We start from the raw sequence: 18,166 nt of genomic DNA, 5'->3' as shown, positions 1-18,166 counted from the left end.
CTCATTTTAAAATGAGTTAAATCTACGTTAGGATTTCACCCCCTTATCCCCCCCCCCCCCTAAATTCTCAGAGAACAAAATTACATAAATACTCAACCACAAATGACTTTGTTTAGAAATGTGTATAAACACAGTTTATTTTTATGTTCCGCGGGCAAATTAGTGAGCACAGGACACATAATTTCTAAAGATACATTTTTAAAAATAGGGAATTTTAACTTGACTTACTCGGTCATCAACTTCTCCGATTCCAACTTCTTCATCGTTCTCTCTGTAAGAGAAAGGATAAATTTTAACATTCAAGAAAGAACAGCTCAAGATCATAGTAAAATGAAAATTACACATACAAAATATAAACAAATTATTCAATTAAAATAAAAAAAAAAACAATAAAACTGTGCCAATGCGATTTTATGTACGTGTTTTGGTGACTCCAGAAAATTAAGCAAAGAAATTTTTATTTTTTATTTCTTAAGGACTCAGGATGAATTTTTAATTGATTATAAAAAAATGCACACCTTTACAATGTTTCAAAATCTTTGATGATGACTTGATTTATTGAGAGGAAAAAAACCAAAATTTTGAGAGAAAATGTTGGTTAAATTCTTTAAAAAAATATGACAAAACAAAGGCAATAATTTGCAATATTGCAATCGGAGAGACGCATTTTTGACTTCAGCCATCTAAAGACTTCAGTTATTTGCTTTCTGAGATAAGCTGATGTTAGGGTCATAAATCTTGGCTTTAAAAATATATAAAAAACAAGAGAGCCCATATTGATTTCTACACCGCTAGAATACCTGAAGATAAGAAAATGGGTAGGAAAAAAATGTACGTACTCCATATTATTCTTATTCTCAGAGAAGACTCGGATAATAAATTCTCCCTCCTCGTTCGGTTCAAAAGTTGAAGGCACAATGCAATAAACTCCAGGTGGCAGTGAGAACCGACAGCTTACTTCTCGCATGTTAATAAAAGAGGGAGATCTAGCGACTGATGCCGTATATTTGAAGAAATCTAAGCCCAGCGGTTTAGGTAGGGATTCCGGATTGTTCAGCTATATTAGGCAAAACAAGAACCTGATTAGTAAAGCTAAAAAATTCTGAAAAAAGTGCTATAGTGTAGGTGTCGAACCGTTCCTTCCTATGGCAACTAAGCTGGTGAGGGACAAGTTAAGTGAAACGAACGTATGCTCTTCCCTCTTTAAAGCACATAAAATAGACAAAACCCTCAGTGGCATTGGTCTAGGCGGGAAGTTTGGCCCAGAAGGATTCAAATCAAATATTGCAGAATTGGAACCCTGTTTCAAACTTGCCACCAAAACTGAAAAAAATCAACAGAACTGAGAGTTGGGTCGATTTTCGGTGATCTGTAACGGAAGAGCATGCCTTTATTTCACTTACTTGCTGAGTCTTTGTTCTTACTCTGAATGATTCATATTTAAATGTGAGATCGATGTGATTGATGTTGTGACTAGATATTTTTTTCAGTTCATTGGTTGAAAACACTTTAATGTGAAATTCAAAACTAAAAATATTGAAAAAAAACTCTGTGATCCAGAGAGTATTGATGTCATGAAGAGGAGGAGTCATTTTAAACTTTGTAATAGATCGGATATCAAAAGAAATGGAAGTCTCCTTCGTGGGGGGATCAACAACAGGGTTGAACAACTTGGAAAAGAGCATTTAACTCACTTGGTACATAGCAAAACCTATCGTCAAACATTCAGCACCCATTTTTCTTTGTTTTCGTCGATTTTTCTGCATTAATCCAACAATAACTGTACATTTATTATCTGCATCATCCTCATCCGGATCTACCAATGTGATTCGATATTGGGGATTATGCCAAAACGTTTCTGTAAAACAAGAAACATACAATTTATAAACAAATGTGAACAATGTGTGGGGGGCATGAAAAAAATTATATGCGATAGGTGGATACCCGTGCATTTTGTATTGCCTGTTCGAAACGTCAACCAATTTCTTTTCCAGAAATATTCATTAATTTAAGTATTTACGTTCTTTATTTACATATTTTTTCCTTTAGGTCTATCATTTATCCAAATTGATACCAAAAATTAGTACCTATGAAAAACATATCAAACACAATAAAAAGACAAGACAAGACATTCATCAATCACACTAAACACATTAAACACACTGATGCATAACACACTGTGCGCAACAAACACACCGAACACATTTCCTTACATTTACTTAGGTTCATTGTTGAAAATAAACTTTATGATACAAATATTAAAATCAAGAATCTAGCGAACAGTAATTTTTAAACTGACGAACAATAATAAATTAAGAGTGCAATCCCGAGCCCAGAACTAATCATTTTAATTTGAGACAACTTCAAGAACCAAAACCCGGCTAATTTGACTTTTTATCTGCATACAATCCAACTCACCACAAGGGCATTGAATAACTGGCACAAGGCAATTGTATTTCTTTAGGAAGCAGTGCTTAATAATAAAAGCTAGGTACACTGTATTTTTTAATATTTGTCTAATACAGGAAATTTGAAAAACATGGATTGAAAAGTGAAAAGCGTTTTTCTCTTTTGAATTAAACCTAGATTAGCTGAAAAGATGACTTAGTATTTCAGTTACAGTATCAGTCTAGGTCTTTTTGGGACAGCCTTCATGATATTCAAGCTTTATAGTAACAGAAAATTTTAACAAGATATTTTGCTTTTCAAGTTGCTTAGCTGGTAGATAAATGTAGAGTCACTTACAGGTAGGTAGCTAAACAGCAATTCTTACCAAGATAATTTCTACATCCTCCAGCAGTGACTCCACGCACCCATTCACCTTCAAAAACACTCATTTCCCATTTTTTGTGACTTTGATGAGATGGATCCTCCGTCAGAGAGTCTGGACTCAAGTTGCAGATCTCTAATCTTGAAAAGTGTTGTAAAAAGTCTTTGTATGACATCCAAAACTCTCCATCTTCATCAAACGTTAAACCCATTTCTGCTTTCTCAGCTTCTGAAATGAACTGCCACTCTCGAGATCTAATCAAAGAAAGCAAGGTTTAACATTCTTGTACATAAATTACGTAGATTTTTGATAAATTTCTGAAAGATGCAAATACTTATGTCCCTGACTGAAAATTATGGAATGAATGGCCACTAAAGACTTCACTATAAACTATTTTATAAGGACAAGCGCCAGAGCAAAAACACTGACTTTAGTGGGATTACTTAGACAAGTTTATACATAATCAAAATTAAAAGAATTTCTTATTTCGTCTGCTTTTGTTCATTTTTTACGTTTTTGTTTAGATATTTCCATTTTAAGCAGAATCCAGGATTTAAAGAGAAGCTCCTTTTTATGAATTTTATATTATTTGAGGCATTTATCAAAATGCAAATTCAGGATTCAGTATAGTGTGCTTAAACCCTCCTTTGAATTACTACTTGACATAAACTTGGATTAGTTCTTGTGTAGAGGAGCATTATACAATTTTTTATGGTCTTCTTTTTTTGATTGTTCAGTTAAGTTTGTCAGGCCATTAATTGGTATTTTTCCTCACTATTAAAAATAGATCAACTTACTTGTCTCCCCAAGGACCTGTCCATTCTGCTTCATTTCCCCAAGGATTCCGAAGTCGCAATAGAGGTATTTTTCCTGATGTGTTAGGCGTCGCTATGTCAACTGATTTGACTTTTGTAATACTGTAGGCATGACCCTTGACAAGACCTAGGGGCGTTGTAGCTTCTAATACACGAGGATCTGGCTGAAACCAAGACAAAGAATTACATGAGAAACTAAACTTCTATTCTCAGAGGTAAGGAATCCCAAGTTAATACCTTATGATAATCTACTCATGTGTAAAATGATGCTTAAATTACACAGCCTGAAAATATAAGCACAAGAGAATAAATATGAGAGAGTGGTTGATGCAAGGCTAAAATATTATACACCAAATCCAGGCCATTGCAAGCTCATTTTCAGCTGCAAAAACAAAAAGGTTCTTAATACAAATTTAAAGGCGACCTTATCCTGGTTATGTTGGGGGATAACTGGGATCATGTCACCATTCAAATTTCGTTTTTATAAATTTTTGTTATTGCAGCTAAGAATGAAGTCCGTAGCGGCTTGAAATATTCTGCTTTTTTAGGTGCTTTAATATTTAAGCCTTATTTCACACATTTTGTCATGTTTGTTCTCTCAAGCTCATGGCTACAGAATGTTTGCTTGTAACAATATTTCAAGTAACGCAAATGTTTCCGAATTTTTAAATAATTTTTCCTGACCTAAAATGGAGGCGAGACTGAATTAACACCTTCGACTTGGATCACATTATAATTAAAAATGATGCATTTGAGGAAGTTTGCATTGCAGGCTCATCATGAATCGAACATGAATAAGTATGGTCAAAAGAACAGAGCTGAATAATTCGAAGAAATTTCTCGCTTCAAAGAAACTTCTGAGAATGTACGGAAGGAGGTTGAAAAATGCCTGAGAAAATCAACAACTTCAATTCTGAAATTCCCTTTTCAAAACTTCACACAAACCCATTCCTAAAATATCCAGATGCGGTGACCCTTGAACTCTCATGCCTACTGGTATTATCCCTTTTGATATCAAATGATAGTGCGATGATTCTTCCCTTCAGAACTGTGGGATTATTTTACGTATACATGAGTTTTACTACCCACCTGCCTTGCATAAATAATTAATTCAGTTAATAAATCAATGCTGAAAAATTGATAGGATTTGATTTATTTTGCAGGTATATAATTAAATTTTTAATAAAAGATCCAAAACTGAACTTCTACATCAATATCACATAAATATAAAAATCACCTCAATTGAACATCCCATTAGTGAAGACCTTTCGTACGCCTTGAGAATAATATGAAAAAGATTCTCTGGAGCTTCTGACAACTCGTATAGTTCTGTAACACCTCCTGTGAAATCTTCCATTGCTTCACATGTGCTGCCTCCTTTAAGAGCTTCATAGGAGCCATGGAGCCTAGGAAAAAATTGCAATTAGAAGGAGTCTGCGGAAACTGGTAAAATATCTCTTCCCTCTGGATGTCTACGAATCTTTAGTTTGTTATTCTTCAGTATAATTTCAAAGACTTAAACAAATCTAGATCCACTTGGTAGCATTGCCAAATTTAGACTTCAAAATTTCATATTTTTTGAATGAAAAGCGATGAATATCATGCTTTTCTGCAAATGGCTAACGATCGGAAAAAAAGAATTCCTGCCTACCCTTCGTAGATCAAGGGCACTCATAGTAATGAAAACTGCACCGATCCCAACTGCATGGAAAGGGTTATTTAATTAATTGGAAGAAAGATTCAAATGAGAAACAGACCATAATAAAATGATTTATCATGTTGACATTGTGTTTTTAAAAGATGGATTATGCAAGGAGGGCTAATTTGTGACTGAGCCTCCTTGTGAAAAACTTTTGCCAAAGCTCTTTCAATCTTTTGAGTAATGCAGCTGCGAAATTACAATGACCCCTATCCAAAAATTACTTGTATAAAAAAGTTAGTGACAGTTGCAAGGCTACTTTCTTCTAAACAAGCCAAAAACAAATTTTTCAAATGTACTTCATTAAATACCAAATTCTTTGTTTTGTTGAAATTCATCAATTTAAGGAAACAATAAACCTGATTTCATAATAAAAGGCAGAATATAAACAGAGGGAACTTACTTAGCATAAGCTTTCTCCAAAAGAGCACTCCAAAACTCATTTTGTGTTGACGAATGTAAAAATACCAATTTACCATAACAAGTTGGTAACCTGTCATCAATAACAACATCAACCCATCTTCCATACTGCCAAAACCTGCGGAGTAAAACTTAATGATAAAATCAATTGCAAAGGTGTCCTGACTGCATAACATAGTCTGGAAATAGCTTAGGTAAAAATAGTGTGATAAAAAAGTTGAAGGAATTGACGAAAAACAGCTTCATATGTTATTGTATTAAGCTGACTACGGCACATTAGAAAGCTAATGACTTATTTTTGTGTTATTTCTATTTTATTGCACTTTTGCTGCTATTTTCTAAACTACACTTCAGCCTTCCATTAATTATCACTGATCCAATTTAAAATGCGATTAAAAAAAAAAAAAAAAAAGAACTGCAGAGGGTAACAAATAAAACAACAAAATTTTAGAAAAATAATGTTTTAAAAAATTAAATAGGTTAGTCTGTTATTAACTGCATGACAGAAAGCAGAGAGATGCAAAACAAATATCCAGCAGACCCCCCACCTTGCGGATTGCAGAGGGCAACCAGCATCGCATATCTGGCACCAGTTTCTTATTAAAACGCAAGACAGCAAAATCACCATCTCTCTGTCTACGATATAGAAAGTTCTTGCTGATAAAATTTACCTGAAATGAAAGATTCCCGCATATTTGTCTTCAAATCCTTGATCATTAGGTACAACTTGATAAAATAATTGATCGCTGAGTGTCAAATTTGCAACAGCGGCCAAAAGCCAGCAATCACCTAAAATGGCAAAACACTGATGGGTGATAAGGATTTCAAAACAGGAAGACAAAAGTTTAAAAGAGCTTAACACAAATATGTATTCATGGTTCATCCAGAATGAAGAAAGAAAGATAAAAAGATATTTTACTGAAACCTCTGTTAGAGTATTTAGTGGGTAATAAATACATCAAAGTTTGCATTAACTCTAAGCATGTTTCTTAATTGATAAAAACAAATTTTAGACCTTCTAATATTGATCGGTCTTGGGGGGAGGGGGGCCTCAACACACCAAGGAGGGCAACTCCGCTCAGGAATGCAATAGTTTTAGCCTTTTACATTTTCTTGCACCCATCCTGTAGCTTTCCACATTTTCACTGCCCACCTTCTACACATATTTTTCGTTTAAAAAAGTAAAATTTCCTCCCTTCACTTGTCTAATAAGTAGAGCCCAGGAGATGTTAAACTTAAATCACAAAAGTCTTTTTCTTCCTTTTTTTGACTTCAACTCCTAGTATTCTAGATTGAGGGACAAGGTACATCATACCTATATACTGAGTTCAACTCAGTTTCTAAAATATATGCTTGAGCAAGAAATTTAATACTAATAAAGCACAGATAGTTATGACCTTTTTTTCCAAACTCAAATTTATTAAGAATGGAGGATCAGAGAATACTTGCCTAACTCTCCTTGGACAACATCAAACCTGGTTGCTCCTTCCACGAATAATTTTGGATTAGTGCTGATTTCCTGCACAGCAAAAAAGATTAAGAGAGAATTAAATATGATAAAAACAACAATAGTATTTAAGAAATAACAGTTTGGTACATTGTAGCGGCAGAGTATGCAAAAAAGCAGTCATTACCATAGTGAAGAAAAATACAAAATGCGGTCACCAGGCCTCTAGGTGATGAAACCAGCTAAATGCAATTCACTCCACGCGATATGTCTTCCGTTTAATTTACAGGCATCTGCGAAATACTTGGGTGCAGGAATCAGAGATGGAGAAAGTTCTCAACTTATCAAAAGGTTTTCCCATTTTAGAAGCCCCCATTTCATAAAAAATGTCGAAAAGATGACCTTATTACAGCTCTGCGCGCCTAGATTGCCGCGTTTTTTCAAAAACACTTGATTTACACCGTGGTTTCGCAAAGATAATCCGTTTTCGGGGCCTTTCCATGTTCGCACTCGACCAATCGCGATCCACCTGGTCACGTGGTCAAGAAGTTATTGTATTCCTGCAGGTGGATCAAGCGGTAATTCTTCCTGCTCTGTATTGTTGATCGTTTTTTTCCTGCACGCACTGTGTTTAACGCAATGCATGAAGTATTCATGCAGTCTTGTAGGCGCTATGCGCTGCTGACCGCAGCGACCGCACTGTCTTTGACGCAATGCGTTAAGTATTCATGCAGTCTTGTAGGCGCTAATATGTGTTACATGCCGACCGTCGCGCCGCGCCGAGGGTTTCTCCTTTTCATCTCAAGTTCTCGTCATCATGCTCTCTGCGCCGCGCCGTTCCAGACCAAATTCCGTGTTCGGTTTCTCTCTTTGTCTTAACTCGACTAATTAAAGGTGCTGTCTATTGTATCACAAAAAGACGAAAAAATTAGAAATACACTCTCAGGAAATGAGAGATTTTGTCACCTTTTCTCGTTTGTAATTTTTTTCTCTGATTCAGAATTTTCTTTATAGCTACATTTAAAAAAATTGCAAAATTTGCCGCCATGGGCCGCGGCCCATGTGGCCACTCCCTAAATCCGACCCTGCTGATAACTTCTGATTAGGAAAAAAACTTACCGATGGTCTCCTCCATTCGAAAGGTTTTGTGGGAGGTTTTGAAAAGAAAATGGAGGTGTCATCACACGGGAAATCCGGGTCCTCAAAAAGTGTTCCATTTGCAAGGCACCTGTCTCGTAGTTCGTAGAAGTCTTGGACGCCAGCATCACTTCTTGGTCGGAATCCTGATCCTTTCTCTCCGAGCTAGAAGGAAAAAAAGAAGAAAACAATTTTATCCTCAGTTTTTTTCATCTTTTAATGAATTGAGTTTTTCATATTATAACGATTTTTGAGCTCACTAACTTCAACCACCGGCTAGTTAAATAATTCCTTGAGTCAAAACACGATTTGAAAGATAGGGTCCCTTTTGCAAAAATTCAAATACCGAAAATTTTGACTTTTTGTGGACTTCATCCTTACTGTTTGAAATGACGTGATACGATAGCCAAGTAGTCAATATATGTTCTGATTATTTTCCGTTCGGTGCAAACGTAAAAAAGAGAGTGTATCTCTCGTGTGTAGAGTGCATTTCACCCCCTTTTGTCCTCACTTTCCTCACATCGTGAGAGGGGCGAAATGCGCACCACATGAGGGTGATAAACGCTCAAAATGTTTCACCCCAAATGTGAAATGCTCAGAGCATAAGTTGACAACATTTTACTCTCACTTCTTTTGTACGTCTACGTTTTTCTGGCCCGACGGAAAAATTCTGCAAAACGCGTTGACGGTAAACGAATTAACAAAGTACGGTAAAAGCTCGCTAAGTCGAACTACGGTTAAGACGAAACGCCGATTAAGTCGAATTTTTGTTCGGTCCCTGGACACGTCCATAAGTTAAGTGGAGAATCGGTTACGTCGATTTGCCGCTTAAGTCGATTTTTTTGTAGATCCGTACACAATCCGACTTAGCGAGCTTTCACTGTGGTACATTTGTAACAGTCATAAATTATAATTATTGTGAAAACACCAATACCTGCAAAATCAAACTCGAGTTAAACCGACGATCCACAAAATCGAGGAGTGACACCGAGCTTGTATTGACGAAACGATCTGTCTTGGAACGTTAGCGCGAGGGCCCCGACGACTATATTTCATGCTAATTACTCCTTTGACTTAATTGAAAAAACCGTCCGCTGACACAATTTTCAACATTCTCACGGTGGCGCGTGTTTCCCTTCGTTCCGTCTCCGTCTTCTCGCTTTCCGGTCAGATGTAGGTACAAGCACGCCACCAAACACGAGGCAGGCCGCGACGCTGTGAATACGAGACGAGACTTAGATCGTATTCATAGTCGTCCACTGAAAAAAAGGTTACGGACTACATAGACATGCCGTCCGTTTCGGGCTTAGAGCCCGAAAGTTCCGGGTGCTACACCCGGGCAGGGTGTCTACTAAAACAAGCTGGCCAAAAATCAGTACTTTTGCAGTACTTTTCCGGTGCATTCCCAAGAAATTCAGTACCTCCTCAACAGAAAAATTTAGTGCTTTTTCAGTATCTCCAATTGATGAAATTCGAAAAAATTCAACAATTTTGATTCCTCGCTAAAATTGCGACAAAAATGACAAAAAATGAAAAAAAATTCCGGACCTTCTTGCGGAATTTCCGCACTTTTTCAGTACTGGGCCTGGTACTGGTACAGTACCGGGCCGCCCTTCAAAAATCAGTACTCTTTCCGGACTTTCTGGAAAGGACTACGTGCAAAACGGGCCATTTGGGGCTCGGGGCGGATACCTTTGAGACTTGCCCTATGCATTCACCTAACAATGCCCCATCTTTTCCCAAAGTTTCAAGCCCCCCAAAAATTTTGGGGGGACGCGGCGGGGGGTCAAAGTTGAAAACCGGCAAAATTTTCGCGAATTTATTACTCGAAAACCAAGAGGTTTTGGAAAACGCGGTTTAAACGAGCGTATTCAGCGTGACGAGAGCTTTCAGAAAATGTATAACATCATAGGGTTTTGTCAACTTCAGCTCGAGTTATCGCCTCCGAAGCGCCGGAACGCTCAAAAAAGACCCCTTTTTTTTCACGTTCGGGCCGATTTAAAAAAAAGCCATTTTTTGATTTTGCTGAAAAACTGATATGTTGTTCCTGACCCTCTGTAGCACCTTTTGCTCTTTACCGCATGCTGGGGAAATGATTTGGTCGCGAGTTATAAGAGCGGAAAGGAGCGAAGGTCGGGAAAATCGGCTGTTTTAAACTGCGCGCGCGGCGTTGATCGGAAGGAAAACGTCCCCTCCCACTCAGTTCGGCGAATCACACTCCACTGCCGACCTCGCATTGTTGCCACATGTCTCCTGATCCGTCGCCGCGCGCAGTTTAAAACAGCCGATTTTCCCGACCTTCGCTCCTTTCCGCTCTTATAACTCGCGACCAAATCATTTCCCCAGCATGCGGTAAAGAGCAAAAGGTGCTACAGAGGGTCAGGAACAACATATCAGTTTTTCAGCAAAATCAAAAAATGGCTTTTTTTTAAATCGGCCCGAACGTGAAAAAAAAGGGGTCTTTTTTGAGCGTTCCGGCGCTTCGGAGGCGATAACTCGAGCTGAAGTTGACAAAACCCTATGATGTTATACATTTTCTGAAAGCTCTCGTCACGCTGAATACGCTCGTTTAAACCGCGTTTTCCAAAACCTCTTGGTTTTCGAGTAATAAATTCGCGAAAATTTTGCCGGTTTTCAACTTTGACCCCCCGCCGCGTCCCCCCAAAATTTTTGGGGGGCTTGAAACTTTGGGAAAAGATGGGGCATTGTTAGGTGAATGCATAGGGCAAGTCTCAAAGGTATCCGCCCCGAGCCCCAAATGGCCCGTTTTGCACGTAGTCCTTTCGGACTTGTGGACACCCTGACCCGGTGCTTCCGGCCTCTGAGCCTGGAACGCGGACGGTATGGCTATATAGCCCGTAAGTACGGCTTCCACAGCCGGAGTTTTTTTCCAATGTCCCTTAAGAACTTAAAGGCTGTCTTTTCCTCGCAGCCTTTAGGCACTGCCCATCTCACGACGCTGATACAGACAACCGTGACCTGTTCATGAGATATTCTCATGACGAGGTCACGCATTGAAGATCTCGGTCGCTAAGGCATGTACTAAGTCATACAAGACCTATCCTGTAGAGTACGCAGCAGTTCTTAGACAGGAATCAACATAACCTTTAATTTTTTCAACAATTCACGCTCTTAACCTGGGTCGAAGGGTGCGGACGATGGATTCCTCACTCAGGCTCAAAAGGTTAAGGTCTTAACTTGGCAGGAATGACAATGAATGCGGCTCTAACAATAGGTTCAAGCCCCCGTACATCAGCCTTAATTGTTTACAAGATAATTTCTTTACGACCAACAGGGCGCGCGCCCTTTGGTAACTTTTGCACCCTTGATCGTGTTTAGAAGGAGGGGGGTGGGAGGCAGATCGGGCATCCAAGTCAACGCTCCCTACTAGGCGGAGATTTTAAAACTTGCGGAATAAACCACCTTCGCCCTAAATTTTTGGTGCCGGTTCAGATCGGGGTCCTACATTCGTGCACCGTAAGATAAAGATAAAATGCCTGAATATACTAAACAAGACGAAGATCTAAAAATTGATATATTCCAAGGATTGCCCGTACCGCATGAAAAGGTGGTCTCAGTGTATAACGATAGTAAAACTAGAATAACACCATCTCCTTCGCAAGATTTCAAACAATTTTCTCTCACCTTTTCCATTTTTCGAGGGAATATAAAGCATACTTCTGTGAAATTTTCAGAATTTGCGTTGAAGAGGCGGCACAGGAGACTTACAAGATAATTTGTGCAATACTGATGAATGGTTAAAATTCAAAACATCAGATTACCTGAATGTAATAAATAATTCGCGGCGTCGATCGAGGACAGAGTTTTTTTCTAGTTTCATAATCGATAAGTATGATGGGTAATTTTAATAACTCCTAGGAATGTTTGTTTTGATACACGTTAATATTCCATAAGCGGAGGATGTGTCATGAAGTTAATGATAAGCCACTTGGTAATTACCTACTGTTCGAGCGTCATACGTTTTAACGAGCGGTTAATACAGACACTTTGAACAGTTTTTTACGTGAAAAAGACAATCCATCGTTTGACGAGGTCGGGCACATTCCAACGGAAATAATCCGTATTTCGCCTTTTTGTGAAATTGAGCCCTAATCTTTGCATCGGTTCATTCAGAATCGACAAAAATTGTCGAAACGAAAACCGGCAACAGGAGATCCATCGCCGAAAACAAAAATAAAAGCATGTGGGTCATGCTAAAAAAGACACATAAAAAAACTAAAAACGAAGGGGGAGGGGGGAGCTTTGTTGAGCTCCATCCGATGTAACTCACTTCACGACTCCGCTTTAGTTTTGCAAGAAAAGTCAGATTTGAGAGAGCCCACCATTTGTTATAAAAATTAAAGTGAGATAACTGTGAGGTATGGAAACATTTTCCACAAAATTTAAATGTTGGGACTCCCTAAAATCTAAATCTGAACTAAAACTCAAGAGAAACTAAACAATCAAACATGCATTTCTAAGGAGTAAACGAACGACTGAATTCATGATTTCGCGGTGACATTAGCCATCTACTTCCGACTAGACATGAAAATACGTGATGCAACTATTCAAGCTCTAGTGTAGGCATGAAGTATCAAATGAATTTGAAGGCGAAAAAGGGTCGCTCAGTTCGCGCCGCACGCACCCGCAACCGTAGAGGGTATCTTGAGGTCGACACCCCCGTGATTTTGGGCAGACGAGGTGTCCACGGTTTCGAAACTTCCTTGAAAAACTATAATCTCAAATATTGGTCAACATTTTAATTAAAAATTCGCATGGTTGAATTTATTATCACTGACTTCAGGCAATCCTGGAGACAAATCAATACGAATGGGGTAATAAAGAATATCTGACGTTTACTACATAAAGGCAGTACTGTGTGGTGGCGAGTTAAGATAACTGGGAGGACAAAGGATTTTTTACTTTCTTATTTTAAATTTTTTTCCTCCTTGCTTCCTTCGCTCGCCGGCCCAAAACGCGACGCATCCTGTTCTATGGTCCAACCTTGGGATAGACGAGAAGTATTTTGCAATTTTGAAGGGCTCGGAAAGACGGATTTTGTAAAAATTGCCGATCTTAAGACAATAAGCATCTGAAGATCCTGTATATAGGTCATGCGCGATCCTTGAAATTCGTTCAAGTTTATCTTCCCACCTTGTTCTTCACCATTTTTTATGCGTTTTTGGTGACTATAGGCACTACAACAAACTATCCATACACTGCGTGTGGCTAACTGTCGAATGTATGGGACCAAAAAATTGATTGCCTTCGAAGAGGTTAATGGTGATTTTATTGTGCGGTATCACTGAGTACCCGATGGAAAGTGATAAAAATTCTGAAAAGAGGGGCAAAGCTTCACGAAGCAATAACTGCGGATGAATCATGAGGGTTGATCAGGTATCAGATCCATTAAGTAATTGCCATATCGGACTTCACGCGAAGAGATCCAGGTTAGGAATCGTTTCCCGATGACAACAAAAAATACTGCCCGCCGTTAGATGCTTGTTGTCACACCCATCTTGGCGCAGATGTGACGATAAAGGTGGAAACTGACTTACAGCGGAACGAAACAACAACCGACGACCGATTTCCGACTAACGGACAAAGAAAAAAACCGATGCGACGGACCGTGTCATAAGCCCATCAGTACAGAACGGAAAGCGTGCTCGTGAGAAATAGTGTTTCACACCATCATTTTTCCATTTGGTGGGCGATATTCCGAGTTATTGCTTGTAAGTCGTATACCTGGGAAAATAATATGCGCGATTTTACTCGCCACGATTTAATCGCATACCGATAATTGGACCGCGTTTAGCAGAAAAGAACCAAACCACATCAGCTATTGTCAAATTTAACTGGGTGATTAAATTTTTTACAAGTGAACGTTTGCGCGGATTCCTTGGAAAATTTAAAGGAATTTGCTTCGCACCTACTATGCAGAAAATTCCCTGAAATTAGCACAAAAATTCGCACAACAGTTTGCATGTAAAAAATTAAATTGCCCAATTAAATTTGGCAATAGCTGATGTTGCTCGATTACTTACTGATAATTAACTGCTGATTTACAAAAAAAAAAAAAAAAAAGAATAAATCCTTGTTAGTTCCTGCTTACTCTTGAAGAGCGCGTGATCTAAGATGAACAAAGAATTTGTACCCCCTGACGTAATCAGATACACATGAAAATTAGCTGAAGTATTGTTCCCAGTCACCTTTTCCAAGTTAGTGTGATCGGAAATTTGATTGTAAGCCTTTGACGTATCTAGTTTAAAATGTATTCGATGGATTTACCGTTTCTGAGATATTGCGATTAAAGCTGTGCCCAGTTACGGAGATCGTGCGAATGAGGCGCAAAATGGCCGTCAAAGTTAACTCGCAATCACCTTCTGTTTTTTTTCTTTGTCGGAAGATTGCCTCTTGAGGCAATCAATCCTCCGACACCGACTTGATGTCGGCGCGCTACGCTGTTGGTGAGTTGCGGCGTATTCTTTACACTCACAATCAGAGCTTTCGATCAATGATCATAGGCTGTTCTTCTTTTTCTGCTACAAAAGCGAATTTTCATTCCTCAGTAGGTTGTCAGGATCCGTATACAGTTGAAAAGATAGGTCACGAGAGCAAATTTTCGTTTCCCGTTTGTGATTAGATGGGTGTGGCCTAACATTTCCCGCCATACCGCCGGTAATTAAACTGTAACTTAATTTTCGTTGGCGGTTTACGGTTTCGGAAACGTGTTTGGACTACATTTGAGACAACTTGTTGATCAGGAGATTATGTTAAAAATCTCGCAACAGCTCACCCGTTCGGCCCTGATTGAAGCACCTGGTTCGTCAACGGACACGATAGACTGTTGACGAGACATGTTAACAGTCCACGAATGAAAATTCTCATTGGTGGAGGTTACACCTGAACACCCTAGACTGTCATACAACTTTCGTACGGAGAACTAACATTTGGAATAACCGAGCTTTGTAACACAAATGGACCAGAAGTCTAAAATTAAGTAGTCAGAAAATGAAAGTATGGCAAATTTACACCAAGGCTCACTTATAAAAGAAATGTTGCTGCACAAAAAAATAAGTAAAATATAATTTGAAAAAAAAGGTAATCCAGGAAGAAAACAAAATCTTCTTACAATTCGTTCGAGGTGAATTCCAGAACCTGCCTACTTTCCTGGTGGTATTTGCAATCATATTTTTATGGTAAGGAATGGTTTGTTACCGACAACAATGCTTCAGATTTCAGTCCCGATGAGAATGTCGCACTTTTATCGAGGCAGAAATAAATTAGAGAATTGGGTAGAATCTGAAATCAACTATGGGCGTTTTAAAAACAAATATTCTTTGGAATCCATGTTTGGCATTTTTTTTTCTTCCATTTTTTCCTTTAAAAAAACGCTCTCAGGAAAAGAAATGTAAAAACTTGTTGATTATTTTCCTTTTATAGATTAAAAGGCACAACAAAAAACAGACCAAAAGAAGAAAATGAAAACATAAACAAAGCTTGCCTCGCCTAACCTATGAGCAGACGCATGCGGTGCACAAATTCGATCCGAAAAGCCAATCGCAACGTTGACGTGCCTAGAGGAGAAGGGGGTTCAACTTACGAAAAAAATACGGGTACCTCGAAGTCTATAAGGCATGGGAGGGGCCGAGAAATTAGGTTGACACTACGAGAACAGGGACCATTAACATGGAATTTACGGCAATCTCCGATGGCGCCTCAGTTCAAGCTCCGAAGCTACTGAACGGCTACTGCACGCGCTTTGCGGCAAAGGGACAGGGACGGAGTTCCCCGTTCCTGGACGCGTAACCGGGATTGCCACGATGAGCGCAGGGTCCAAATTTAGTCGATACTTTCGTAAGGAATAGAAATTCAGCATACATCGATGTATCGAGATTATGCCGGCGACAAGAATGGACTGAGAGGTTAAGATTGTTTTGCTAGCACAATTTAACAAATGGTCAACTCGCCAAACGCAAATATGATACGTTAATTTTTCTTGTGATTACTCCTACAGTTGAAATTGACATTTTTGGCTTGATAGTATGATAAGGACCGTTGAAGCAGAGGAGGCGAAAAAACCGTACAATTTCTTGCATTTTCTAAAAAAAACTGCTAAAATTTAGAGGGGTGGGGTTTCGCCCTTTCGGTGTCATATTTCTGAGTTTTTTTAACCTGGTGGGGGAGTGAGCAGCGAGGGAAACGGGTCTGGGAGCGCTCCGAGACCTCGGAAAATTTTTAAAAATTCAGCGGGTCCCACATGGCATTTTTTTGCGGGGTTAAATATTAATGCCTTGGGGTAGCAACATTGAGGGAAGGAAGCGAATAGGAGGAAGGCTATTGCACCACGGTGGCGCCAAAGATATCGATCTGCTACGAGGGGCACGAAGCGGGTGCGCGGGTAACATCCGTCTAGACCCCGCAGCCTTCCGCATCCTGAGGCCCCCTGGGGGCGGGGGGGGGGGGGGGGGGGGAGCCGGGTGATTCACGCCACGCGCCAAGCACGCACATCATAACGCAACGTAGGTGTGGTCGGCGAACATGGAGAAAATATAGAAGGAGGTGGCGAGGTACTGGAGGCAGCCATCTTAAAATTTGTTCGTGACGCAAAAAGTACAGGGACTCGTTAGCCAATGAGATTGAGGCCGCAGAAAGGCGTAGGGACTGCTTCATGGCATGTTTGTGACCCAGCTTCAATTTTTTGTTTGGCGGGAAAATTTGATTTTTTCAACAGTCCTAGTACCATTATTAGTGACCGTATGAACTTTGTGAAATCCTTGGGACTGAAGCGAACTCAATGCATATTTTTATATCCATTGAGTACCTCGAATTATGGTTTAAAGTGTCTTTTATGATGTTGGAAAAAATTAAGAATTTCGAGACAACTCTGATTGGCTTATCGGGTTTGTTTAGTTTCATGTGAGTTGTTGTCGTTGTCTAGGAGACGTTGTTGTCTGTTAAGTGAAGCGCTGCAGTCATTCGCGTGTCGTTGAGAGCAATGTTAAAAGCGCTCACTCAAAAATTAGTGTTTCATTTGAGAAGTTTTAGTGGTCAAAAAATAAAAATTCTCTCGTATTCTGTCCGATCAGTTCTTGGTTTCAATGCAAGTGCTCAAGTTTTTACTTTGACTAGCCATTATGAATTCAAAGGTACTTTGATTTTATTGTAGAATCAATTTAGAAATTGCCATGAACCTCACAATAATTAAAATTGAAGTAAAATTAAGTTAGAGCCATGTAGACTGAATAGTTTCACTGCGCTTGAAACGGCAGTGAAACAGCTTTATTTTACTTCATTGAATCTTCAGTGATGATGATGTTCTCAACGATCAGCGTTCAAACTGGACCATTTCATATCAGGATTGAACATCAGCCATTTAGCATGGATTTTTGCGTTCGATGTTGATAATTTCAATGGTGCGTATACCTGCTCTACTCGCCTTCTTTTTTTTTTTTTTTTTTTTTTTTTTTTACTTAAAACGCTGTTTTATGTTAGTAATAGAGGTTTTAGGACTTAAAGATGTATATTCAAGCAAAAATAACCGAGGACAAAAAAAATCCATGACTAGTGTGCCCTCCGGTGCGACTGATTTGGAACTTCTTGTTTTGCTTTATTGAAGCACTCAATCTTTAAAAGCAAACGAAAAAGAAATTAAATTGAATATTTTTTACGCGTGTCAATGATCATTATTTCTAACGTGGTTTTTACTTCTTTCTGGAATTTAAAGGACAATTCGGGGCCTAGCTGCTGTTGAGCTTCAATTTCTACCGTTGTGATGCATGTATTTTATTATCAATTTCATTATTAGGACTATATAACCATTGGTGACAGAAAAACTTATGCTTCATCGTATTTTTCAAACCTTCCATATTTTTCCT

General features: G+C 38.9%; 1 protein-coding gene across 5 annotated transcripts in view; it reads right to left on the bottom strand.

Annotated features, from left to right (window-relative positions):
* CalpA (calpain A) overlaps window positions 1-18,166 on the bottom strand; it is a 44,103-nt gene that overhangs the window by 6,818 nt on the left and 19,119 nt on the right. For 4 of the 5 annotated variants that reach the window (XM_019057577.2, XM_019057579.2, XM_019057578.2 and 1 more), the window contains 10 exons: window positions 8,271-8,453; window positions 7,154-7,223; window positions 6,376-6,493; window positions 5,688-5,822; window positions 4,823-4,991; window positions 3,568-3,749; window positions 2,774-3,024; window positions 1,695-1,858; window positions 840-1,057; window positions 229-271 (listed from right to left, as the gene is read on the bottom strand). In XM_019057577.2, the coding sequence (XP_018913122.1) occupies window positions 229-271; window positions 840-1,057; window positions 1,695-1,858; window positions 2,774-3,024; window positions 3,568-3,749; window positions 4,823-4,991; window positions 5,688-5,822; window positions 6,376-6,493; window positions 7,154-7,223; window positions 8,271-8,453 (1,533 nt within the window). Of the gene's footprint in view, window positions 1-228; window positions 272-839; window positions 1,058-1,694; window positions 1,859-2,773; window positions 3,025-3,567; window positions 3,750-4,822; window positions 4,992-5,687; window positions 5,823-6,375; window positions 6,494-7,153; window positions 7,224-8,270; window positions 8,454-15,891; window positions 16,025-18,166 lie in introns of those variants that run through there. The other variant, XM_019057581.2, reaches the window with a different exon arrangement.

Source organism: Bemisia tabaci, chromosome 1 (genome assembly GCF_918797505.1).
Source record: "Bemisia tabaci chromosome 1, PGI_BMITA_v3".
Lineage (NCBI taxonomy): Eukaryota > Metazoa > Arthropoda > Insecta > Hemiptera > Aleyrodidae > Bemisia > Bemisia tabaci.
Note: the sequence above shows the minus strand (reverse complement) of the source record. Positions and strands in the feature narration are given on the sequence as shown.